General features: G+C 46.8%; 1 protein-coding gene across 1 annotated transcript in view; it reads right to left on the bottom strand.

The window, feature by feature from the left end:
- Positions 1-27,585, bottom strand: part of CD2AP (CD2 associated protein) — a 442,106-nt gene that overhangs the window by 206,190 nt on the left and 208,331 nt on the right. The window contains 2 exon segments of the mRNA XM_030198789.1: positions 7,941-7,995; positions 7,997-8,135. Of these exon segments, the coding sequence (XP_030054649.1) occupies positions 7,941-7,995; positions 7,997-8,135 (194 nt within the window).

The raw sequence follows: 27,585 nt of genomic DNA, 5'->3' as shown, positions 1-27,585 counted from the left end.
GGATAATTTGGTGGGACAGCCGATCTCTGAAAGCCTTCAGAGCGTTCCAGACCGCTCGTAACTCCAGGAGATTGATCTGCAGATCGCGTTCCTGGAGGGACCAGCTTCCTTGGGTGTGAAGTCCATCGACATGAGCTCCCCACCCCAGGAGAGACGCGTCCGTAGTCAGCACTTTTTGTGGCTGAGGAATTTGGAAAAGACGTCCCAGAGTCAAATTGGACCAAATCGTCCACCAATACAGGGATTTGAGAAAACTTGTGGACAGGTGGATCACGTCTTCTAGATCCCCAGCAGCCTGAAACCACTGGGAAGCTAGGGTCCATTGAGCAGATCTCATGTGAAGGCGGGCCATGGGAGTCACATGAACTGTGGAGGCCATGTGGCCCAGCAATCTCAACATCTGCCGAGCTGTGATCTGCTGGGAGGCTCGTACCGGCGAGACAAGGGACAACAAGTTGTTGGCTCTCGTCTCTGGGAGATAAGCACGAGCCGTCCGAGAATCCAGCAGAGCTCCTATGAATTCAAGTCTCTGCACTGGGAGAAGATGGGACTTTGGATAATTTATCACAAACCCCAGTAGCTCCAGGAGGCGAATAGTCATCTGCATGGACTGTAGAGCTCCTGCCTCGGATGTGTTTTTCACCAGCCAATCGTCGAGATATGGGAACACGTGCACCCCAGCCTGTGAAGTGCCGCCGCTACTACAGCCAAGCACTTCGTGAACACTCTGGGCGCAGAGGCAAGCCCAAAGGGTAGCACACAGTACTGGAAGTGACGTGTGCCCAGCTGAAATCGCAGATACTGTCTGTGAGCTGGCAGTATCGGGATGTGTGTGTAGGCGTCCTTCAAGTCCAGAGAGCATAGCCAATCGTTTTCCTGAATCATGGGGAGAAGGGTGCCCAGGGAAAGCATCCTGAACTTTTCTTTGACCAGATATTTGTTCAGGGCCCTTAGGTCTAGGATGGGACGCATCCCCCCCCGTTTTCTTTTCCACAAGGAAGTACCTGGAATAGAATCCCAGCCCTTCCTGCCCGGATGGCACGGGCTCGACCGCATTGGCGCTGAGAAGGGCGGAGAGTTCCTCTGCAAGTACCTGCTTGTGTTGGAAGCTGTAAGACTGAGCTCCCGGTGGACAATTTGGAGGTTTTGAGGCCAAATTGAGGGTGTATCCTTGCCGGACTATTTGGAGAACCCACTGATCGGAGGTTATGAGAGGCCACCTTTGGTGAAAAACTTTCAACCTCCCTCCGACCGGCAGGTCACCCGGCACTGACACTTGGATGTCGGCTATGCTCTGCTGGAGCCAGTCAAAAGCTCGTCCCTTGCTTTTGCTGGGGAGCCGAGGGGCCTTGCTGAGGCGCACGCTGCTGGACGAGAGCGCGCGCGCTGGGGCTTAGCCTGGGCCGCAGGCTGTCGAGAAGGAGGATTGTACCTACGCTTACCAGAAGAGTAGGAACAGTCTTCCTTCCCCCATAAAAATGTCTACCTGTGGAGGTAGAAGCTGAAGGCTGCCGGCAGGAGAACTTGTCGAAAGCGGTGTCCCGCTGGTGGAGCTGCTCTACCACCTGTTCGACTTTCTCTCCAAAATATTATCCGCACGGCAAGGCGAGTCCGCAATCCGCTGCTGGATCTATTCTCCAGGTCGGAGGCACGCAGCCATGAGAGTCTGCGCATCACCACACCTTGAGCAGCGGCCCTGGACGCAACATCAAAGGTGTCATACACCCCTCTGGCCAGGAATTTTCTGCACGCCTTCAGCTGCCTGACCACCTCCTGAAATGGCTTGGCTTGCTCAGGGGAGAGCTTGTCCACCAAGTCCGCCAACTGCCGCACATTGTTCCGCATGTGTATGCTCGTGTAGAGCTGGTAAGACTGGATTTTGGCCACGAGCATAGAAGAATGGTAGGCCTTCCTCCAAAGGAGTCTAAGGTTCTAGAGTCTTTGCCCGGGGGCGCCGAAGCATGCTCCCTAGAACTCTTAGCCTTCTTTAGGGCCAAATCCCAACTCACAGAGTCGTGAGGCAACTGAGTGCACATCAGCTCTGGGTCCCCATGGATCCGGTACTGGGGACTCGATCTTCTATGAATGTGGGGATTACTTAATGGCTTGGTCCAGTTCGCCAGCAATGTCTTTTTTAGGACATGATGCATGGGTACTGTGGACGCTTCCTTAGGTGGAGAAGGATAGTCCAGGAGCTCAAACATTTCAGCCCTTGGCTCGTCCTCCACAACCACCGGGAAGGGGATGGCCGTAGACATCTCCCGGACAAAGGCCGCGAAAGACAGACTCTCGGGAGGAGAAAGCTGCCTTTCAGGGGAGGGAGTGGGATCCGAAGGAAGGCCATCAGACTCCTCGTCAGAGAAATATCTGATGTCCTCCTCCTCCTTCCACGAGGCCTCACCATCGGTATCAGACACAAGTTCACGGACCTGTGTCTGAAGCCGTGCCCGGCTCAACTCCGTGGAACCACGGCCACGGTGTGTGCGTCGAGAGGTAGACTCCCTCGCCGGCGAAGCTCCCTCCGCCGTCGTCGGGGAGCCTTCCTGGGAGGTGACCGCAGTCGGTACCGCAAGCGGCACCGATGTCGGAGACCTCACCCCGGGCAAGGGGCCAGCCGGCGCCTCACTCGACGGTACCGGAGGCGCAAGCACCCCCGGTACCGGAGGGGAAGGGTGCAACAGCTCTCCCAGGATCTCTGGGAGAACGGCCCGGAGACTCTCGTGCAGAGCGGCTGTGGAGAAAGACATGGAAGCGATGCAGATGTCGATGTCAGAGGTCTGTTCCGGGCGTGGAGGCTGTTCGGGCTGTCCAATGCCTACCTGGTGCCGACTCCCTCGGCGACCCAGAGCTCTCGGTACCGATACGGGAAGGGGACCGGTGTCGATGCTTCTTCGACTTTTTCGAACGAAGCATGTCACCGGAGCTTCCCGGCACTGACGAGGAGGACGTAGAATCCAGCTGTCGCTTCCTCAGGGCCGAGGCCGAAGAAGGTCGGTCTCAGGGGGGCTGTACCGCAGGAGCCCTCAGGGTAGGGGGAGACCCACCCGAAGGCTCACCGCCACCAGCAGGGGAATGGACAGCCCTCACCTGCACTCCAGTCGAAGCACCACCGTCCGACGACATCAGCAGAAGTGGAGGTCCCGATACCACCGACGCCGACGCAGCCTTCCGATGTCTCGGCCCCGATGCAGAGGGTCGATGCCTCGATGCACTCGATGCAGTCGCGGCCGAGGACGGAGGTCTTGACGCTGTCGACGTCGACGCACTCGATACTTCCGGTGCCGATGAAGAGCCCGAGAACAAACGTTCCACTGGGCCAATCTCGCTACTGAGTCCTTTTCTGTAAAAGGGCGCAAAGACTACAGGCCTGCGGGCGGTGCCAGCCCCAGACACTGAAGACACGACGCCGTGCCTGTTAGTGAGCGAGATTACCCTGGGCGCACTGGGTGCACTTCTTGAAGCGCTGGGAGACTTCGATGACATGGGCGGAAAAATCACGCCGGCGAAATCAAACTCGTAATTGCGGTAAGGCACCAAAAAGAGGGGGAGAAAAAATTCGACCCGAGGCCTCAAAAGGGCCTACCCCGAAAACGAAAAAAAACTTAACGGGGCAAAAACTGGAAATACAGGAAGGGGAAAAAGACCGCAAAGGTCTTCTTCCGAAATCCCTTTTTTTTTTTTTTTAAACTAGCGAAAAGCCAAAAAAGACGCGCGAGGTCAACTTAAGGGGCGCGAACGGCGTAACACGACCGTACCGAGCGCGGACAAAAGAAGACTGACAAACACGAGCCGGTTCAGGCGGGAAGACGGCCGCGCATGCGCGGTGCGCATCGGCGCGCGAGGACTAGCAAAGGACTTTGCTAGAAAAGTGTTCCGGTTGGAGGGGCTGCCGTGGACGTCACCCATCAGTGAGAACAAGCAGCCTGCTTGTCCTCGGAGAATGTCTCTTTATATTCAAGTGTACAGCGCTGCGTACGTCTAGTAGCGCTATAGAAATGATAAGTAGTAGTAGTAGGTACTTGTGACCTGATTGGCCACTGTTGGAAAACAGGATACTGAGCTAGATGGACCATTGGTCTGACACAGTATGGCTATTCTTATGTTACAAGTTCAATTTGATGTTCCACTGTAGTTTGCAAAATATTGACAGACTAATTTGGTACACAACTGCCCATATTCAAGAACACCTTGAGAAGATCGCAGAATTACTACTATTTGATGCTTTCAGAACAACAGCGTTGTTGAGCTACCATCATCAATTTCATGTTCTGACTCTGTGGAGTGGAGGAGTGGCCTAGTGGTTAGGGTGGTGGACTTTGGTCCTGGCAAACTGAGGAACTGAGTTCAATTCCCACTTCAGGCACAGACAGCTCCTTGTGACTCTGGGCAAGTCACTTAACCCTCCATTGCCTGTCGCATTGAGCCTGCCATGAGTGGGAAAGCGCGGGGTACAAATGTAACAAAATAAATAAATAAATAAATGTTTCTTCATATTTACAAAAAAAAAATTATGGGGTATAAATTATTCATTTTTACAAACTTCAAAAATAAGTTCTACCCTACTCCAGAGGCTGTGCACTCAACTTCTTCAGTGGTCTCCGACAGTTCCTCTAACAGCCAGCTTCAGCCCTACATAGTAAACTCCCACTGATTGCCACACAGCACGTTCAACAAAGAAGCAAGAGGAATGTCAGCATCTTCATCCCACCAATATGCAGTATCAGGTTCTGACCACAAGGAAGAGGTGTAGCAAGTATTGGGGGGAGGGGGGTGGCAACGGAATTATAAATTATCTTGAGCACAGAACAGTAGACAAGGATGGGCTGGGGGAAATGTAGGTCTTAACACTCCCACCCACCCCCAAATATTGCACTCTAAGCAGTCAACTGTTTGTCTTTTGGTTTCACTGGCCTCAAAAGTATGAATTACTGCATGCTTCAAAAACATCAGGAAATCCCCCCCCCCCCCCCAACATAAAAAGTGAGATATTCATACCATCACACCCTTAGTGACTTAGCAAGCCACACTTCTCCCACTGCAAAACATGGACCAAGAGCTAGATTGGCCTTTTCTTCATAGAAACATGACAGCAGATGAGCCAAATGGCCATCCACAGCAACCACTAAACTCCCTCCTTTCCTAAGAAATCCCACGTGCCTGTCCCATGCTTTCTTAAATTCAGACACAGTCATAGTCTCCACCAGTCCATTTTAATATTGGTCTATGGACTTTTCTTTAACGAAACCATACAAACGTTTTTTAAACCCCACTAAGCTAAGTGCTTTTACTACATTCTATGGAAACAAATTCCTGAGTTTAATTACACATTGAGTGAAAATTTTCTCCAATTCTTTTTAAATTACTACTTTCTAGCTTCATTGCGTGCCCCCCTAGTCTAGTATTTTTGGAAAGAATAAGCAAGCGCGTCACGTCTACCCGTTCCACTCCATTCATTATTTTTATACACCTTTATCATCTCCCCTCAGCCATCTTTTCTCTAAGCTGAAGAGCCCTAGCCACTTTAGCCTTTCCTCCTAGGGAAGTCATCCCATCCCTTTATCATTTTTGTCACCCTTCTCTGTACCTTTTCTAATTCCACTATATCTTTTTTGAGATGCTGTGACCAGAATAGAACACACCTTCGAGTTGTGGTCAGTTTGTTGTCAGCAAATTTAATACCTCATTAGTTACTCCCAACTCTAGATCATTTATAAATATGTTTAAAAAAACAGCGGTCCCAACACAGACCCCTGGGGGAACCCCACTATCTACCCTACTCCACTGAGCATACTGACCCATTTTAACCCTACTCTCTGTTTCTATCTTTTAACCAGCTTTTAATCCACAATAGAACACTACCTCCTACCCCATGGACCTCTCCAATTGCCTCTGGAATCTACACAATATCAACCAGCTCACCTTTATCCACATGTCTGTTCACCCTTCAAAGAAATGTAGTAGATTAGTGAGGCAAGATCTCCCTTCACTAAATCCACGTTGAATTTGTTTCATTAATCCATGCGTTTTGAATATGCTTTGTAATTTTGTTCTTTATTACAGTCTCTACCCATTTTGACCAGCACGATGTCAGCCTCACCGGTCTATTATTTCCTGGATCTCCTCTGGAACCTTTTTTAAAATTGTGGTACATTGTCCACCCTCCAGTACCATGCTTGATTTTAAAGAATAAATTACATATTACTAACAATAGTTCTGCAAGTTCATCTTTCAATTCTATCACTACTCTGAGATGAATACCATCCTGTTCCACCTATTTGATTTCAAAGCCCTTCTTAACATGCAAAGCTACCCTTTCACCAACTCGATACACCAGGTCTCAGACATATAGACATTTCAAACTATGTTTGTTGTTCTTATTTACATTCTTGCTTAGTAGTTGACAGTGTTAATTTGCAATCTTTTGTCTGATTTTTATTTAAGGACACTTGATCCTACTATGGTCCCTTTTCCAACCTTGCTATCGGGATAGCCTATTTTCCCTGTTTTGGTGATATCTTTGAAAAATACTTGTTCCAAACATGTGTTTCTGAACGACTGTCGGCCTTCCCCTGGGTTCTAGTTTAAAAGCTGCTCTATCTCCAGGGTACACTCTCACCTTGCTGTGTTGCTCTGTTCCCCCCCTTTGCATGCCACACTCTGTCCTCGTCTCCTCCAAGTTTCCCCATGGCACCCTCTCGCCTTGCTCTACCCCCTCCAACATGGCACTCTCACTTTGCTCTTGCCCCCTCTTCCCACACCTCCATAGCACAGTGTCACTTTGCTCTGCCCCTTCCCCTACATATACTCTCACCTTGATCTGCATACCACCCCCTGCATATCACTCAATTGCTCTGCCCCTCCCTCAAAGGGGCCCACACACTTGCTCTGTCCCTCCCTCAAAGGGGCACACACATTTGCTCTGTCCCTCCCTCAAAGGGGCACACACATTTGCTCTGCCCCACCCCTTCCATGGCACACTCACTTGCACTGCCCTCCCTCCATGACACAAACACTTGCTCTCCCCCCCCCCCCCCGCATAAACACTTGCTCTTCCCCCCCTCTCAAAGGGGCACACATGCTTGCTCTGCCCCACCCCCTCCATGGCACACACAATTGATCTCCCACCCACTCTATGCCACATACACTTGTAGTCCCCCTCACCCATGCAACACACAGACTTGTAGTCCCTCCCTATCCATGGCACACACATTTGTAGTCCCACCCCTCCACGGCACACACACTTGCACTGCTCCCCCCTCCATGGCACACACATTTGCATTGCCCCCCTCCAAAGGAACACAATGTACTCTGCCCCCCCTTCCATGGTACCCGCCTGTGCGCTATACCTCTCCCCATGGCATCCTGCTCTTGGCACACATAAGCTAAATACTTTCCCCCTCCCCCTGCAGAGTTTTGAACAAGCAGGTGGAGAAGGTAGTGAACCACTCCACATTGGGTCACTTCCTCCTCCTCTGCCGGCTTACACTGTTTAGGTGAACTATGGGAAGGGGAGGGGAAGCTGAGGGCAGACCCAATGGTGGTTCCTTGGCAGAATTCTGCAGAAGAAATTCAGAATTCTGAGCTTTCTACAGATGAGTTAAAATAGAGAAATACTGATCTGTAATTGCTGTACGCTGCCTTAAAGGGCAGAATAGTTCTGTACTCTCTATCTCACCTGCTGGCTGATGGATACAACACCACAATTCCTGGTCTGTTGACAATAAGAAATACAGGTACAGCATGCCACTAAAAGCAAATAACTTACATGGAATTGCAAGTACAGCCCTAAACAAAGGCATAGAGGGGGTAAGCTGCTCAAAGTGGTAGATACAACTCTAGCCACCAATTACTGCTATCAATTACTGTGTTGTCAATGGAGAATATGCTGTCTTTTCTATGATAGTGTCTCAAGGCAACATGTGAAACATGAATGGCTATACCTTTTCCGGTTTCTTTTCCTCTGTCTCAATACTGGAAAGCCTTGGTTTAGCTTCACTGAACTTCTTTAAAAATGTCTCCAAAGCCAACCCCTCGAACTTTCTTTGGTTGTGCTATTGATCCAATTCCAAGTTCACTCCCATTTCCTGGTGAAAGAACAGGCGAGGCAGGAGAGGTAGAGCTTGTGATGACACAATCTGGAAAATCATATTCAAGGAATATATTACTTTCATTTTGAAATTCATATTACAGTGTTATATTATTTTATCTATCAAAAAGGCACAAACTACACTGAAAGCTTTTCATTTTGAACTACTTTATTTTTCAATAAGTTCAGTGATGTTTCACATAACAGTAGGAAACTGAATATTGTGTACAATTCTGGAGACCCCCACCATCAAAAAGATATAAACAAGATAGAGCTGGTCCAGAGGGTGGCAACTAAAATGGTCATCATAAAGCATATGGGGACACACTTAAAAATCTCAATGTATATACTTTGGAAGGAAGGCGGGAGGCGAATCTCTTTCAACTGAAAGAAGCTTTCGAAAAATGGGGCATAGGATGAAGATGAAAGGGGATAGACTCAGAAGTAACCTGAGGAAATACTTCTTCATGGAAAGGGTGAATTTGTGGAATGGTTACCAGTGGAAGCGATAGAGACAAAAAACAGTTTCTGAATTCAAGACAGCATGGGTCAAGTAAATAGAATCTCTAAGGGAGCGATAGGGAGAGATGATGGTATGGATAATCCATCTCCCACCTCTTTTTTTATCGATAGGCAGACTGGCTAAGCCATATGGTCTTTATCTGCCTATATTTTTCTCTGTTTCTATGTAAAAGCACTTATATCATGAAGGCATTCATATCTATATTTATTTTGGAGAACAAAGTAAGAAGCATTACTCAGCCTCACTGGTGGTGGAAGATACTTGGGTGGGGTGAGATCTGGCAAATGAGATCAGGGATATTAGAGTTGCCAGTGGACAACTTGTTACAGGAGCACATTGAAGAGCCTGAGTAATTAATTCCATGGGACAAATCCTACCCTTCACAAAATTCTCGTTGCTAAAATAAAAGTGACAATCGGAAACAGAATGTTTCATAAAGTTCCTAAGATTCACAAACAGCTTAATAAGACCATCACTAAAACAACAGCAGGACCAAAGAAAACGAAGCCAAGAGTAGCCTCACAAGCAGTGGTGTAGCCACGGGGGAAGCGGCCCCGTGGGCCTGGGCCCCCCCCCCCCCCCTTGTTTCAAAGCTGGCGGGGGTGCCAAGCCATGCCAGCCGAAGGCATCTACTGCCTGAGTTGCGCCAGTGCTGAATGAGCAGCACTTAATTCAGCAGGCATACTTTGGCCACTAATGACAGCTCTCCCACACGAACATGTTCAAGTTCAAACTTCACATAAATATGGGAGCAAGGGTGTGTGGCCTTTAGTAGCATGCTATTTCAATATAAAACATGCATTGCAACAAATTATATACAGTATACCAGGACAAAGCAAGATAAGAGACCAAGGAAAAAGCTGAAACAAAGTAGGCACAAATATTTAAAAGAACAGAGTGATGCTGATTCAAGCAAGCTCTCCACTTGACTTGAAACAGTCATTCAGCACCCTCCCCCCCCCCCCACCCCCCCCCAACCAATGGATGCTGTTTTGGCAACCTGTTCATGCAATGCTAGCCTATGCTTCACAATATATTTTATAGCAGTACCATATTCATAAAATAGAGGGAAGGGATAGAAATAATCTTATTTCTTCAAGCAGCAGGGCAGAAGAAACAGTGGCTCCAGTACAGGATGCCCAGAATGGATTTATTAAACTGAAATGAAAGTGACCTAACCATAACAAAAGTGGTAGCATATAAAAGCACAGCAAAGGTTTTACTTTGACTAATCCAAAATATGGTCTGGAAAAAAAGGTTTATATTGAATGCCAGCAGGGGCGTACCTGAAAGTCGGCGGTAGCGGGGGCCGGAGCCAGAGTGAGGGGGCACATTATAGCCGCCCCCACCACCGCCATTTCCGACCCCCCCCCCTCCGGCCACCATTGCCGACCCCCCCCCCCCCCTGCCACGTCACCCACCTTTGCTGGCGGGGGACCCCAACCCCCGCCAGCCGAGGTCCGCTTCCTCCTGCTGCTTTTAAGTTCTTCTTCGTCCTAGGCTCCGTCACTCCGTGCTGTTTAAAGAAGCTGGCGCTGCTACCTCAATCCATCTTCGGAGTCTGACGTCGCTGCACGTTGAACGTTGTAAGCCTTCACTCGACCCTACTTGTCCCTCTAATTACCGACCCATCTCCCTCCTTCCTTTTTCTCTCCAAATTACTTGAGCGTGCTGTTCACCGCCGCTGCCTTGATTTTCTCTCCTCACATGCTATTCTTGAACTCTTATATTTCCAAGTTACTCGCTTTAACGTCCTCCTTTAATCTCCAACTATGCTCCACCTCCCCCACTCATCAAAATGGTCACTGTCTTGATCTCATCTTCTCCTCCAACTGTTCACCTTCTAGTTTCCTTGCCTCTGATCACCATCTTATAACTTTCACACTTAAATCTCCTCCCTCCCAGTCCCGTCCTATCTTATCTAATTTATCTAGGAATCTTCACGATATTGACCCTTCATCTCTATCCTCCCATGTTTCAAACCTCCTCTCTACTGTGGCACCATCCATGTCTGTCAACGAGGCTGTTTCTTCTACAACAATACTCTATCCTCTGCCTTAAACACTCTTGCACCTTTGATGACCCGCCCTGTAAGGCGTACAAAACCCCAACCTTGGCTGACTTCTAATATCCGCTACCTACGTTCCTGTACCCGCTCCGCCGAACGCCTCTGGCGGAAATCTCGGGCACTTGCTGATTTCTTACACTTTATGTTCATGCTGACCTCCTTCCAATCTGCTCTTTTACGTGCCAAACAGGATTATTATATCCAACTGACCAACTCTCTTGGCGCTAATCCTCGACTTCTCTTCACCACATTGAACTCTCTCCTCGAGGTGCCCCCTCCCCCAACTCCCCCTTCATTATCTCCTCAGACTCTTACTGAATTCTTTCACACCAAGGTTCAAAAGATAAACCTTGCTTCTCTACCTCACCACCTCTCCCTCCACTAGTCCGTTCCCCTCTCTCTCCTTCCCCTCATTCCCTTTCCTCCTTTCCTGAAGTTACTATTGAAGAAACTACACTTCTCCTTTCTTCCTCAAAATGTACCACCTGTTCCTCTGATCCCATTCCCACCCACCTTCTTAATGCCATCTCACCTGCTCTTATTCCTTTTATCTGTCACATTCTCAACCTCTCACTTTCCACTGCGACTGTCCCTGCTGCCTTTAAACATGCTGTGGTCACACCTCTCCTTAAGAAGCCTTCACGCGACCATACTTGTCCCTCTAATTACCGACCCATCTCCCTCCTTCCTTTTCTCTCCATATTACTTGAGCGTGCTATTCACCGCCGTTGCCTTGATTTTCTCTCCTCGCATGCTATTCTTGACCCACTACAATCTGGTTTTCGCCCTCTCCACTCAACCGAAACTGCGCTTACTAAAGTCTCCAATGACCTATTACTGGCTAAATCCAGAGGTCAATATTCCATCCTCATTCTTCTTGATCTTTCCGCTGCTTTTGACACTGTCGATCACAGCATACTTCTCAATACCCTGTCCTCACTTGGATTCCAGGGCTCTGTCCTTTCCTGGTTCTCGTCCTACCTCTCCCTCCGCACCTTCAGTGTTCACTCTGGTGGATTCTCTTCTACTTCTATCCCTCTGCCTGTCGGCGTACCTCAGAGTTCTGTTCTTGGTCCCCTCCTCTTTTCTATCTACACTTCTTCCCTTGGCTCATTAATCTCATCCCATGGCTTTTCCTACCATCTCTATGCTGATGACTCCCAAATCTACCTTTCTACTCCTGATATCTCACCTTGCATCCAAACCAAAGTTTCAGCGTGCTTGTCTGACATTGCTGTCTGGATGTCTCAACGCCACCTGAAATTAAATATGACCAAAACCGTGCTTCTCATTTTCCCCCCCAAACCCACCTCCCCGCTCCCCCCGTTTTCTATTTCTGTTGATGGCTCTCTCATTCTCCCTGTCTCCTCAGCTCGAAACCTTGGGGTCATCTTTGACTCTTCTCTCTCCTTCTCTGTTCATATCCAGCAGATTGCCAAGACCTGTCGTTTCTTTCTTTACAACATCCGTAAAATCCACCCCTTCTTTCCGAGCACTCTACCAAAACCCTCATCCACACCCTTGTCACCTCTCGTTTAGACTACTGCAATCTGCTTTTTGCTGGCCTCCCACTTAGTCACCTCTCCCCTCTCCAGTCGGTTCAAAACTCTGCTGCCCGTCTCATCTTCCGCCAGGGTCGCTTTACTCATACTACCCCTCTCCTTAAGACCCTTCACTGGCTCCCTATCAGTTTTCGCATCCTGTTCAAACTTCTTCTAATAACCTATAAATGTATTCACTCTGCTGCTCCCCAGTATCTCTCCACACTCTTCCTTCCCTACACCCCTTCCCGTGCACTCCGCTCCATGGATAAATCCTTCTTATCTGTTCCCTTCTCCACTACTGCCAACTCCAGACTTCGTGCCTTCTGTCTCGCTGCACCCTACGCCTGGAATAAAATTCCTGAGCCCCTACGTCTTGCCCCATCCTTGGCCACCTTTAAATCTAGACTGAAAGCCCACCTCTTTAACATTGCTTTTGACTCGTAACCACTCGCCTCCACCTACCCTCCTCTCTTCCTTCCCGTTCACATTAATTGATTTGATTACTTTAATTATTTTTTGTCTATTAGATTGTAAGCTCTTTGAGCAGGGACTGTCTTTCTACTATGTTTGTGCAGCGCTGCGTATGCCTTGTAGCGCCATAGAAATGCTAAATAGTAGTAGTAGTAGTAGAGGGGCTGGAAACGTTGGAGAAGATGCCGAGAGCATAAGAAACATCATTAGGAACAATGAAGGAGGTAAATCTGGCAATGATTTGGACAATGTTGAACAAAATGGATGGGACATTACAACGAACTTCAGGAGAAGTGAGTACTTTTGAAAAAAAATTCCAAGAGCTGAATTTAAAAGTTGACCAGTTAAAAACAGACATTGCTGAAAAAGTGACTGATTTCCAGAATAAAGTAGATTCTCTTCAAGAGTTCAAAGTTAGTGTGGTTAAAGATAATGCAGACATCCGAAGGAAATTGGATCAAATTGAGAACTTCAATAGAAGATTAAATTTGCAATTACTGAATTTTCCCAAACTCCCAGGGATTAATCCTTATGACTTATTTAAAAGATACCTAAATGAAGTTTTAAAAATGCCCCTGGAAGCGATGCCGCCCGTTAATAAGATATATTATATTCCAAGTCCCAAAGGAGAGAATGGGAAAAAACAGGCCAGATTACACACTAATTTAGATCTTGAGAATATTTCAGCAATATTAGAGCGTTCAGTGAATGAAATGCAGATCGGTCAACTTTGATAGTTTCCTTAATTTTTGAACAGGATTTGAACAATATAATGAAACTCTATTTCAAAAATCTACAAACCTGTTTTGGTGGGGTGAAAGTACAAATCTTCCCTGATGTTACAAAATCGACCCAACAGAGAAGGAAAGCTTTTCTAGCATTAAAAGCAAGAACGTTGGAGATAGGCGGGATGTTTTTCCTTGCCTATCCGTGCAAATGCTTAGTTAGGTTGGGTCAGGTTAAATACACCTTTTTTTCACCAGATTGTCTAAAATCATTTCTAGATTCTAAGCAAATGTAATAGTTAAAGTAAATGGGAGTGTTTACGCCACCTTATTTCTTTTGTATATGGTCATATAATAATTCTTCCTTAACTCTGATCGCCCTATGATTTAAATGGGGTCTAAGGAAGCATAAAACGTGTGTTTGTGAAAGTATGCTATTATCTTTTTTTCTTTTATTTTGCTTTATTGTTTATATGAAGAATCATTTAATTTCTTATTATTGCTGTATTTCAAAACAAGTGTAATCTTGTTAAAATTGAAAATCAATAAATAAATTGAATATATATATATATATATATATATATATATATATATATAAAGATTATTTAAAACGGTCTTATAATCTCACACTACAGAATGATGCGGGGACAAAGTTTGTCCCCATCCCTGTCATCTCTGTCCCCATCCACAGAAGTCTCAAACTGATCAGTACACTAGGATAGACCCAACAGTCTGTACTGCTATGTTTACAGCCTGTCTCACTGACACAGACTACTCAGTAATTACCGTGGATTCTTTTGGATTTGTATTATATAAATTAAACCTTTATTAGAGTTGCTAAAATCTACAATGGTTAAGAGATATACAATCATTAGCTATATAAACACAATGATTAGCTATATAACTGAAAAGAAACAATGCCTATCTATAAACAATTATTACATCACTGGTCTCTACATCTAAGCAATACTAAGAGTTCTTAGACCAGGAAAAGAAGCAATAATACATACATACAACATCACTGGTCCTTACATCATCCAGGCTCTTAACATCAGCTGGGGGGAGGCCCGGTTCACAGCAAGAGCCAGGAGCTTCTTTGACCAGGAACAGATCCTCTGCACAGTGCATCCACTCACATATGAGCCCCCACTCTGCTGTAACAACCCCCCTTTTTATTAGGCTTAGAGCTCATGTTCAGAGCTGAGGAAAATTACAGAATGCTTCTCTGTTTAGGTAAACAAGCCATACTGTGGGAACGTGGTCATATGTTTTCCAAGTCCAGGTGACCAGGCTGAGCTTCCGAAAACAAGCACCATAATTAGAGCCGTGTCTTATCTTCTACATTCCAACATATTTTCACACAATCAAAGTTAAACAATCATTTTTAAACATAATTACTTCTAATCAACAATACAGACCCCGAGTGCACTGGTCGGTCAAGACAGAGTTGAAAAACAATCTTTAAAATTCACTTCCATTACACAGTCCAAAAAAGTAAAGTCATAAACAACACAGTTTATACCTAATTGTTTAACCACCCTTAATGTAATACTGGTAGTGATAGCAAGCAATAATGAAAACAGTGATGGAATATTCATTCATAGCAAACAGCCCGAGCCAAAAGATTTATTTTCCAAATTCCAATGAACATAATTAACTTTGTATGAACTTGGCGCCGTGGCTACTTTGTGAAATAGTAATAAAATAAGGCAAGTGCATTTTACAATATACCATACCACTGCATTCCACAAAGCAAAAGGAGCAAATTCCCAGTTCCCACATGCCATCTAAGTGATCAACTTGCAAATGCTATAGTGAGACGTAAGTCAGCTTACAGAAAGCAGTACTAGGAAAACTAAATACATAGCTCACTGCATAGTGAAATACTTATTTTCAAAGTTATAAATATATTCAATTCCTAAGAAAATATCAGTACTAAACATGATTTCAAGATACTCCTTTGTTATGAATGCAAGTAACTGAGGGGAGATGTGCAGATTATAACACACTAATAGCATATCTAAAGCACAAATGCATCAAAGTCCATTCAGTGAATATACAGCACAAGCAGACCACCACAACGGAATGACATGGTGAACTTTACAGAGTAAGTGTAAGAGATTTATACTGAACCATGCCCAAGTAAAAATGGGCTAGAAATGGCAGTTTAATTAAAAATGTTTAAATTCACACAAACGCATATGGGGGGGGGGGGGGATCAGTACAGACCACCAGCACAACAGGCGGGGACGAGGAGCCAGGAACAGATTCTATAACAGCGAGTGCAGAGAGACATATAAGGGAGGATGAGGGTCCTGTTCTTCAAGCAAAGTGAGAACACAATTAGCAGGGCTATGGTCAGGCCCAAGACACTTAGACACCAAGAATGGGTGTCCTTCCCCGAGATTATACGATTGCACCGGGTACAGCGCTTGAAGCCACTGTGAATCTTCATGGACATGGACAGAAAATCATTCTCGGCTAAATTAAACGATGCAATGGTGCCTTGAAAAAAAGGGGCAAGTCCAGCCAAAATCAGGACTAAAAGCGGCCCGATGATGACAGAAAAACAATAAAACTTAAAACCAGCAAAATAACTAAGAAAAATAAAGGAAAGGTAAAACAGTTTCCAATAACAAGAGCTCAACTAGAAGACAAAAAAAAGCCAGAAAGCACAAAAAAAGAAACAAAAATAGACCGAGCGAATGAGGAGACGGCAAGGAAACCACCTTCTCCTTATGCGTAAAAAGAAGAACAGAGGAGACCGCGTTCACGCAATGGGGGAGAAGGAAATCTCGCATGTGCTCACGCTCCACAAAGCTCTTTCAGCTTTGGTAAATACCGAACTGGGCGACGTGGATCAGCATCACCACTTGTGAGAACATAGAAGCCTGCTTGTCCTCAGAAAACACCTTATTCATTCAGTTCAACCTCTCTAACATTTTTCAGCATTAAATATCTTAGTGTATTCACTTGTCATATCACAAATTGACTATTGTAATTCACTATAAAAAGGCCTTCGGCTCAAGAATCTATGCCGCTTACTGCCATTCGAATAATTCATAAGGCTAAGTTTGATCACATTACACCATTTTTGAACACTGAAAAACATGCAACATCTGCAAATGCCGGGGAAAAACCCTCAACATCCAGAAGACAAAGCACTGCATAATCAGCGTGAGAATCCCCCTCCTGAAAGGAGGTAAGAAAGAGAGGTTGATAAGGAAGAAAAGTCAAACCACAGCTGGTAAGACAAGAAGGAACCATATGCAAGGTCACTCCAGAATCAGCAAATTGCAGAAAAGCAGCTCGGCACGGCAGTGCTAAAAATTCAGACACTCTGCGTGCCGAAGAATTGGCAACCAAGAACACCGCTTATGAGTAATCTCCTAAGCAAAGCCTTCTGCAAAGCATCAAAAGGAGTCCGAAGTAATGCTTGGTAGGCAAGGAGTCCTAAGCTAGGCTCAGAAAACAAGAACGAGGTTGCAATGTGAACAAGGTCACAGCAGCAGAGAAGCAAAGCACTCTGCAAGTGTGAAGCCAGAGAACAGCCCGACACTCTCTCCCAGAAGCAGGTTATCGCCACATGCACCCAAAGCAAATTAGAGGACAGGCCTTTCTGCAACCTGTCCTGCAGAAAGAAATCAACTGCTGAGGAACAGATGCCTCTAATGGAGACCAAGCGTGAGCCACAAATATGCCTCAAAAAAATCCTCTACATCTGAGAATATGTGGTCGAAGTGGACTGCATACAAGCTCATAACAGAGCAGTAATCACTGTGTCTGAAGAATCCTGTTCCTCAGAGTCAACCTCTCAAAAAACCAGGCCCGTAAGACCAAAGCAAGAGGGATCCTCCATTCTGAAGAAAGAGTCCAGAGACGAGTGGTATTCAAAACAGAGGCGCCACCAGGAGCCGCACCAGATCTGAATACCAACAATCCCGAGCTACCAGAATGACTCATCCCCGATGGCGAGCGATCCAAAAAGAACTTGGTCGCAGAGAGGCCATGGATGAAACACTATCAAAGAATGTCCTCTAGCTAAAGAAGCAGCTGAACAATCAGCCCTGCTGAATCGCCCTCTCTACAATGACAGAAGAAAGAAGGCCCCTAGGCGTCCAGCCGAGACACCATCAGATCTACCTCTAGAGTTCTCTATCTGAGGCCAAACTGAAGAAGCACTGGTGCGGAATAACCATTCCGCCAAGACCAGAAGACAGCAGAAAAAGAGAGCTCACCATAGGAAAAGCCCACAAAGTGGGCCGCGGAGAAACGGAACACAAGGTCCTCTGCCCACTCCATGGGGGCAACACGCCCTGTTGGCCAGGTCCCTACTCAGAGTCCCACCTTGTAGAAGAACAAGCCACTACAGTCATGCTCTCCAACGGCACAAGCACCAACTGGCCTCCAACGAGTCTTCAAAGGCTAGAAGATGAACAGCACCAAAAACAAGTCCAGGTGGGCGACTGGCCACACCATCTCCTGTGACATCCACCGTGCCAGAGGTGGAAGAAGGAGAGGGCTCTCCAGCCCAAGAGACTTGCATCGGTTACCACCACCATCCACTGCGGAGGCGCCAAGGCATCCCTTCAACAGGGGGGAACTGCGGAGATACCAGTTGATGCGCAGCTGTGCTGAGAACAGCCATGGAATATGCCGCTGACACTCTTGGGACACAGAAGACCACCTGCCGAGAAGCAGGAACTGCAGATGTTGCATGTGAGTACAGCCCACGGCACCTCTAAAGTAGCTGCCACAGAACCCAAGACATGAACACACTTGTCAGGCCCAAGGACTCGGCGCCCCGAGTAGACTGCACCCAACTCTGAAACTAGATCCTCCAGTACTCGGTCAAGAAAAAATCGTACCAGGGCTGTCTGGGACTGGACGAGGTGGCTCATTTGAAGGGTGACCACCCAGCCCAAGGACTCCAACAGCAAGAAGCCCAAGGATTCCAACAGCAAGAAGACCCAGGATGATTAACTCTCAGTACTCGTCTAGAGTGGGTTGCACTCTGATGCAGTTCTTGCGGAGAATGCTGTAACACTCCCAAACCTAGGAAAAGGTGCATGGAGCCGTAGCCATGCCAAAATGCAAAGCCTGGACTGAACATGAAGGTCCAGAATGGCCCAACCAGAGAAACCGCAGATGAGGAGGCCAAAAAGGAAAGAGCAGAAATGCTTCCTAGAGAAGTGCAGGGAAAAATGCTAAATTGAAGTAGCTCTGCAATATAGCTAGCTGTCCAATACAAAGAAAAAAATGCAGTGTCAGAGTGCAATACTAGAAGAGCAGAGCTGCTGTGGGAAACCACCAAAGCTAACCTTTGGCACTGCAGCATAGTGTAAGCTGTCCCAGCTATGCAATATGGGAGAGTGAAATAAAATATGCCCAATATAAAAAAGGAGCTGAGGGCCACAGCTTCTAATATGATGCACAAACCAGCCTTAAACCTGTGACCTTCAGATTGAAAGCCAGTCATCTTCCAGAACAAAAAACAAATGCTGAAACTACTGCACCTGGAGATAATGCCCCCATGGCAGCACTGAGGTTCCATGGTTACCATGGAGACCAGAGCACTAGCCCCAGAAAACAATATGTAACATTTCCCACAGAAACATGGAGCCAAAAGCACTAAGCCTAGAAACTCCTTGTAAAGGTGCAGAAAAAAAGAAAACCTACTGCACCTGGTATTCCCAGGCAACCTCCCATATCCAAGTTGAAACCATGCCCAATCCTGCTGAGCTTCCGAGATCAGAGGAGATCAGGTACACTCACGGTGGTGTGCCCGTAGGCAATACCTATACTGCCAAAATAAAGAGAGTTCCACAAAGGAAGTTAGGGAAACTTTCAGGGTGTTTAAGCAACTGCCCTCAGAGAAAAAACTGAAGGGACCAAAAAGTCTGTAAATAAAAATACGAAATAGGCTCTTTCAGAGGGCCAACACACAAGGAGCCCTGCTCTGATGCTGTTCACTGTTTCCCACACCAGGAATAACCTTTAGCCAACGCAGGAACTGTAAGAAAATCCTGACTTACCACAGACAGTGAGGTCTATTGGAGACTGCTGCCATCAATGAACCCACTTAGGCAAACATGGCTTTCCAGCTCAGGTGATTCTTGCTGCCTCTGTGCAGAAAGGGACTGCCCTGAAAAGACTCCCTCAGAATAGAGGAAGACAGGGGAGCAATGGACCCTACTGCTGAGCAGGAGAGTAAACACCCATTAGTGGAGACCAAGACAGGGAACAAGCCAGAAATCTCCATAAGCTGAACTAAAAAGAAACCGTCAGTTCCCCTACCAGGATATAGGCATATGGAGCAGCAAAATGAACCTCGGGGGGGGGGGGGGGGGGGGGGGGGGGAGGTCAGAAGCCCCCAACCCCAGAGAAGCCCCCAGATTGGCTGACGTGCTTCCTGAAAAACAAGGTGCACCGCAGAAGGACCATCAGACTCCTTCTGGAAAACCTTGCCGTCTAGAATCCATCCACCCGAGATAGGCATAACCCCCCCCCCCCCAAAGCTATCGAGGGGGAACCAGAGAGGGGTCCCAATGACCCCACCTCCAGCACGGCACCCAGGCGCCTCTCCTGGAACACCAGATCTACCATAGAGAGTAGCATAGCCATTACTGTACCCAAAGAAACCCTCAAAAGGGGCGGGCTACAGACAAATGCTGAGGGGGCAAAAGCCACTTCAACCAGTGGACATGGAGAAAAAGGACAACGAAATCTGGGAACAAAACAATTCCCCCAAATCAGGAGAGGTCAGTACAAAACCTGAAGGGGTTCCCATAGAAGAAGCGAAGCCGCCAACGCAGCCAATAGCCGGAAAGTGGGAGCCGCATCGGGAGGAGCCAAAAGAAAATGGAAAGACATGCCTTGGTCAGACCATCGCAAACTAAACATATTCTTACAATGGCGTAGAAAAGGCTCACGTCATAACCAAGAATGTACAACCTACACCTCAAGAGGCCAAATTGATCCTGTAATATTCTGGCAACAGTTTTATAAGGATGAAGGGACAGCACAAACAGACTCGAATAACTATCTCCAAGACTGGGATAACAGATGCAATAATACACTAGATAACATAGCACCACTACAAACAAGAACCTCATGAAGACAAAACGATACCTTAGTTTAATGAAGAATTGAAAAAACTAAAAACCCAAGTTAGGAGATTTGAATGAGCATGGAACAAAAGAAAAGATGAACGCACATTAAACGCATGGAAACAAGTGCAAAGCAAATACAAAAATGCAATAAGACATACCAAAAGGTCCTACTACAAAACCAAAATTGGGCCTGACTACAAAGACACGCATAAACTTTTCCTACTAGTGAGCAAACTACTAGATACCAACCCAGCCACTACAACTAGTACAGACACCCCATCAGCAGACAATCTTGCTAAATACTTTAATGAGAAAATTGTTAAGATTTGACTCACATTATCACCTAATACCACCGACCACAAGAAATTCGACTGCTTGGATCCAATTCCCGAGGAACATCCGGCTGCTATAATCTGATCTAACTTCGACATACTTACTGATGAATCCGTCACCCAAGCGATCTACAAGTTCGCTAAATCCCATTGCAAGCTGGACATATGCCCCAACAACCTATTAAGATTCGCCCCTCAATGCTTCATAACAGACCTCACGAAGTACCTAAGCCATATGCTACAACATGGATTCTTCCCTAATGATAAAGGAAATATATTACTTACACCAATACCCAAGGACATAAAGAAAAAAGCAAATGATATTACCAACTACCGCCCAGTAGCATCCATCCCTTTGGCAGTCAAATTAATGGAAAGTATGGTTACCAAGCACGTTACTGATTACTTAAATATTACATGAATCACAATCAGGATTTCGATCCACAGCACAGAAACAGTGCTAATCACCCTCCTAACCAAATTTAAAGAAGCAATCGCAACTGGTGACAGTATACTTCTCTTGCAATTCGACATGTCCAGTGCGTTCGACATGGTAAATCACAAAATATTACTAAATATCTTAGAATATTTCGGAATTGTAGGAAACGTATTTAATTGGATCAAAGGCTTCCTAACAGCAAGAACATACCAAGTGATATCAAACTAGATTATATCACCACCTTGGAAACCAGAATAAGGAGTACCTCAAGAATCACCTCGCTCCCCGACCCTTTTCAACCTTATGATGACACCTTTAGCCAAAACGCTATCCAACCAAGGCCTCAATCCTTCTATATATGCAGATGATGTCACGATCTATATCCCGTTTAAACATAACTAACAGGTATCACTAAAGAAATCAATCACAGCTTCCAAATTATGAACTCTTGGGCGGATGAATTCCAACTAAAACTCAATGCAGATAAAACTCAATGTCTCATTCTCTCATCACAATACAACACGTACAAACCCACCATTTTAAGTACCCCAAACTATACTCTTCCTGTATCAGACAGTCTGAAAATTCTAGGAGTCACAATTGACCGAAATCTTACACTAGAGAGCCATGCAAAAAACACAACAAAGAAGATGTTTCACTCGATGTGGAAGCTCAAAAGAATAAAACCTTTCTTCCCAAGAGAAACATTCTGCAGACTAGTACAATCAATGGTACTATGCCCACTTGACTACTGCAATGCAATCTACGCCGGATGCAAAGAACAAATCATCAAGAAGCTTCAAACTGCACAAACCACAGCTGCCAGACTCATATTTGGTAAAACGAAATATGAAAGTGCCAGACCCCTGACAGAGAAACTACACTGGCTTCCACTAAGAGAATGAATTGCGTTCAAGGTCTGCACTCTGGTTCATAAGATCATTTATGGTGAAGCTCTGGGGTATATATCAAGTCTTATAGACCTACCAACCAGGAATTCTACTAGATCATCACGTACGTCCCTAAATCTTCACTATCCCAGCTGCAAAGGTCTAAAATATAAATTAATATATACTTCCAGTTTCTCCTATATAAGCATGCAAATATGGAATGAATTACCAAAATCCATAAAAACAACACAACATAAATAATTTCCGAAAATTACTGAAAACCAACCTATTCAAAAAGGCATATCACAAAGATCCATCCTAAACACCAGTAAGAAATTTCCACCGGAACTACACAAAACATAACCTTTAATTTTCTGAGTGTTCAAACTAACCTATTCATGATTGAAGTTTATTATTTCTGTTTGTTCAAACTGATTTATCACGATTGAAGCTTATTATTTCTGATTGTTCAAACTGATTTATCACGAATGAAGTTTAATCTTATACCTTTTTACTTCTCAGCATGAAAATTAACTTTCTTTACCTGAATATCTAATCCACTCTGTCACCTCCATCTTAACTATGTATTTTCTCTTTTTCGGAATTGGTGATCGCCATTACGGAACAATGTAAGCCACACTGAGCATGCAAATAGGCGGGAAAATGTGGGCTATAAATGCTACAAATATATAAATAAAAATGGTATGTGTACCCGACATATCAGAGAAGGAATCCCATTTGAGAGAAAGAAATCCCTGGTGCCTGCCTGTGCGCCTCTGTGCACCCAGCAACACACGTCCCCACTGACGCCAACGCTTGTTCAGAACACAAGCCTCCTATGGTGGCCTCCGCCGCCAATACCACGCATCCAACAATGGTAGAAACAAAATGCACTTACCGGAGACATGCAGCCAGACTTCCCGCCGACAGCGGGACCTCCCAGGCAAGCCTGCCACCAAAGCGGCTCAGCAGGCTACACACACACACAGTGACTCCAGAGATGTTGTCCCCAAGGCTCCTCTTAACAATCTGCTGCCCTGTTGCAGCTGCAGAGCCTGTGTCCTGAATCGCTCTTTTTTCTTTCTTTCTTTTTTTTAACAGCTGATAGCAGCAAACACGAGTTCTGTTGTAGAGGTTTTGTTGTTGTTGTTGTTGTTTTTTTTTTTTTAAGTGAGGAAGCTACAGTCCAAACAACAGTCCAAACTCTGGGAGGAAAGGGACCACGGGCTGAAACAGGGACCTAGGCCACCAGGTATGCCCCTAAACTTGGCACAGAGCACAAACACTCCCTAAGCTCAACTGGCCAAAAGGCCCAGGAGCAGGCCCAAGACACAAATCCAGGAGCTGCAGAGACACTGCACTACCTGCTAGATATATAATGAAGAAGGAGCTGACCGTCTGGTATCACTGCCTTCAGCTTTGTAATCTCTATCTCCACCTGCTGGTAGATAGACAAAACCCAACAGTTCCTGGATTCATCTGTAGCATACGTTAAGGAATGTGACTAATACGCCCGCCCTCAGCATAGGGAGAAAGTCTAATGTGTGGTGTATCTAGCAGAATTGAACTCCAATTGCAAAACCAGGAGTAGATGGTATTTGGGGTAGTTTAAAACAAACCCTAGTAGCTCCAGCACCCAAACAGTTTTCTGAATGGACTCCTTAGCACCGTCCTTTGATGTGTCCTTCACCAGACAATTGTCCAAGTAGTGCAACACATGGACTCCCAGTCTGCATAGCGATGCTGCGACTACCACTGAACACTTGGTGAAAACCCTGGGAGCTACCATGAGGACAAGTAGCAACACACGGTACCGCAAAGTGATGCATTCCTACCTAAAACCTGAGATACTTCCTGTGGCCTGGAAGTATTGGGATGTGAGTGTAGGCATCCTTTAAGTCCAGAGAGCACAGCCAATCATGTTCCTGAATCATTGGGTAAAGGGTGCCCAGGAAATACATCCTGAACTTTTCTTTGACCATGAATTTGCTCAGGTCCTTAGGTCTAGGATAGGCACATCTCCCACCCCCCACTCCACCCCTGGTTTTCTCTGGCACAAGGAAGTAATTGGAATAGAATACATTCCATTCTTCTCCTGGTGGAACACGCCTTTAGAAGGGCCTTTAGAAGGGTGGAGAGTTCCTCTGCAAGTATCTCCTTGTGATGAAAGCTGAAATGAAAGAACTCGGTGGGCAATTAGTGGTGTATGCCGCCAATGTAAGGCATAACAAACTGAAACGGACTATTTGGAAGAACTCAACTGTCTAATGTTACAAGAGGCTACCTCTCTTGGGAAAAAAAAAAAGTCTCCCTCCTACTAGGTCATCCAGGACAGTTACTTTGACTGCGGCTATGCTCTGCAGGAGCCAGTCAAAAACTCGCCCCCTGTTTTCACTGGGGAGCTGCCTGGGCCTTAGGCAAACGCTGTTGATGAGAACGAGCATGCTAGATCTGTACCTGAATAGGCTGGCGAGAAAGAGTGTACTTACGCCTCTGTGAGAAGTAGGGACCCCACTTCGACTTGCCAAAAAACATCCTGGATGAGGAAGAGGGTGCAGAAGGTGTCAGGAGGGAGAGAGCATCAATGGTGTCAGTATGTTTCTTGATAAGGTCAACGACCTCCTCCACCTTTCTCTCCAAAAAGCTTATCCCTCCAGCACACAAATCTCTGCTGGATTGCGGGATCCAAGAGACATGCAGCAATGAGAGTCTGTGCATCGATATACTCTGGGCAGAGATGCGGGATGCCACATCAAACTTATCGTAAGCACCTTTTGCCAAAAACTTACAACATGAGTTCTGCTGCTTGGCCTGCTGGTGAAAAGATTCGGCCTGCTCCAGTGGGAGAGAGTCTGACAAATAAGACATACTGCACACCAAGTTCCACAAGTAAAGGCTTATGTACAGCTGGTAAGACTGGAATCGGGAAATGAGCAAAGAGGTCTGATACATCTTCTGCCCAAAAGAATCCAGGGGTCAAGCTTCTCTGCCTGGAGGCACTGAACCATAGCCTCTGGAAATCTTGGCTCTTTTGAGTGTAGACTCCACCACCAGGAAATAATGAGGCAACTGAGGCCTGACAAAACCTGGGGAACTTTGGATCCAATACATGTTATCAATCTTTTTGGGCAAGACAGGGACCAACAGAGGGGACTCCCAGTTCTTCACCTGAACAGCTTTCAGGGTAAGGTGAAGCAGGACTCATGAGAGGGCTGCCTTGAGAAAGATGATCTACATCTTTGTCTGGACAGGTGTCGAGGTGAACGATCCACCCGCGATTCCTCTGACGCTTCCTCCACCAATGTTGAAGGCATGCCCTCACAGGAGGCTGCCGATGCTGGTGTGGCATGTGGCACTGGGGTCGGAGGCCTCACCACAGACTGAGGGCCTTGAGGAGCAGCAGGAAGAGGCATGGCCAGTGCAAGCACCCTAAACACCGATGCACTCTACTGAAGGAGCTCTGCCAAATGCTCATAGAGCATGGCCCGGATGCGCTTATCAAGAGCCACCATTGCAAAAGACTGGGGCATCGGTTGAGAAGCAGCCTGCTGTACTGTTTGGGACGGTGCGGGATGTGAAGACAAGGCTTCTCCTCCCGCTCCCCAGCAGGCCTCAGTAGCTTTTGGCTCCTGAGCAGGACTCCAGCCGATATCTTCCCAGCATCCTGAACACTCCCACCTCAAGATCCTGGGCCTCTTTTTCACTCAGGGTGAGCTTGCAGGAAATATGCAGATTAGATGCAAATCACTCAAGTCCAACACAGCCTATTCACCAAGCAGCTCTTTATTCCAGCCCCCTGGGGCACACTTCTTCCAGCTTAAAACATTACCACAAGCTTAAAACTCTTTCACAGATCTTCCCACTGAGCCTCTCACCCAAAGACACCTGGGCTCAGTGCTAACAGCCTTCTGTCCTCCAGACCCTGGCTGCTAGCTCCTTGATCTTCTTATACAGTTCTATATACAACGGATTAACATAACAGTCTCTCTAGTACCTTCAGGGAATCCTCTTTCCTCAGCAGCCAGCTCTCCAGTTCCTTTCTCTTCTCCTTTCCAACTTCAGGCAGGTATAAAAATGGGTGACTAGCTTCTACACCCCTTTAGGCTCTTCCCCCTAATTCCAGGCAGGACCCAGCCCAAAACAACCTTCACCTGTTTCCAACCCAGGACTCTCCCAGGTCCTAGCGACCTCCACCTGGACCTTCCCCTACTGGCTCCCTCTAGTGACTCATCCTAAGCATAAGCATTTCCCCCCATTGCTATGGGAACAGCACCACCTAGTGGCCTACCCAGGATAGGACAAGCCCCTTATTCTTCACATACCCCCACCCTTAAGCTAATTGCTGCTCACCCTCAGCAACTCTTTAAGTCTTCTCCACTGAGGAGCAGCAGTTCTACACCGAGGGCATACTCTTCTCCAGGCTCATCCCTGTTCTCTCTCTGGGCCTCACCACCCCATCTAGGCTCCTCATCCCCCTCTTAGCACTTCACATGGCCCGGGCCCTTCCCTCTCAATAGGGCGCCCGCCGATACCATGATCCTTCTGAGGGAGGGGTCACCTAGCTCGCCCAGGTCCCTTATCTTTCTCCTAGTACCTCACATGGCTTGGCCCTTCCCCCCATTCTCGGGGGACCTGAGGTGCCTAACCGCAGCTGGTCCTCTCTGACCCTCCAACTGCAGCCACCTCCTACCTCCTGGGGCATCCGACCTCACCACGATACCTCCGAGAAAGGGGTCACCTGACGACTCTTCTCTTAGCACTTCACATGGCCCGGGCCCTTCCCTCTTACTAGGGCACCCGCCGATACCATGCTCCCCCCAGGCTGGCTCTCTGCAATAGGTCCCTTCTGACCCTCATCCCCTGCAAGTCCCAAAACCTGGTTCTCAATGTCCATCTTTGTTAGACCTTTCTCCATCGGCAACTGACTCAGGCAAGTGCTCCCGAAGCCCTGGGCCTCTCCTCTCCAGCTTGAACTGCCTCCGGCTTCTCAGGCCTCCATCCTTCCTGGCCGTCCGATGGGGTGCAGCCTGCAATTACAAAAAACACATCCAAGTGTGGCCTGTTTACTCTCCTGGCCCCCATACTTGCGCTGCACCTCCTTGTGGCCTCCTCCATCCCCTACAGCCACTCCCAAGCCTCCAGATCTTACAAATCCACCCTCACCTCCCCCCTAGGTACCCTTTACCTGGGGTAGGTGAGCAAAGTGCTTTTGCTAGCGTTGTCCCCCTCGCCGGGCTTCTGGAACCTCCAAGGAAACATCCATCTCACTCCGGCCCCTCATCTGGTCTGATCTGGAACCCGACTGCTCCCCTGGGAAAGTTCAGTGCAGATCCCACCACTTGTGAAGACGAGGCTTCTCCTCCTGCTCTCCAGCAGGCCTCACTAGCCTCTGGCT

This window comes from Microcaecilia unicolor, chromosome 3 (genome assembly GCF_901765095.1).
Source record: "Microcaecilia unicolor chromosome 3, aMicUni1.1, whole genome shotgun sequence".
In the NCBI taxonomy this organism is placed as follows: domain Eukaryota; kingdom Metazoa; phylum Chordata; class Amphibia; order Gymnophiona; family Siphonopidae; genus Microcaecilia; species Microcaecilia unicolor.
The sequence above is the reverse complement of the archived record's forward strand: the minus strand, read 5'-3'. Positions and strand labels throughout refer to the sequence as shown.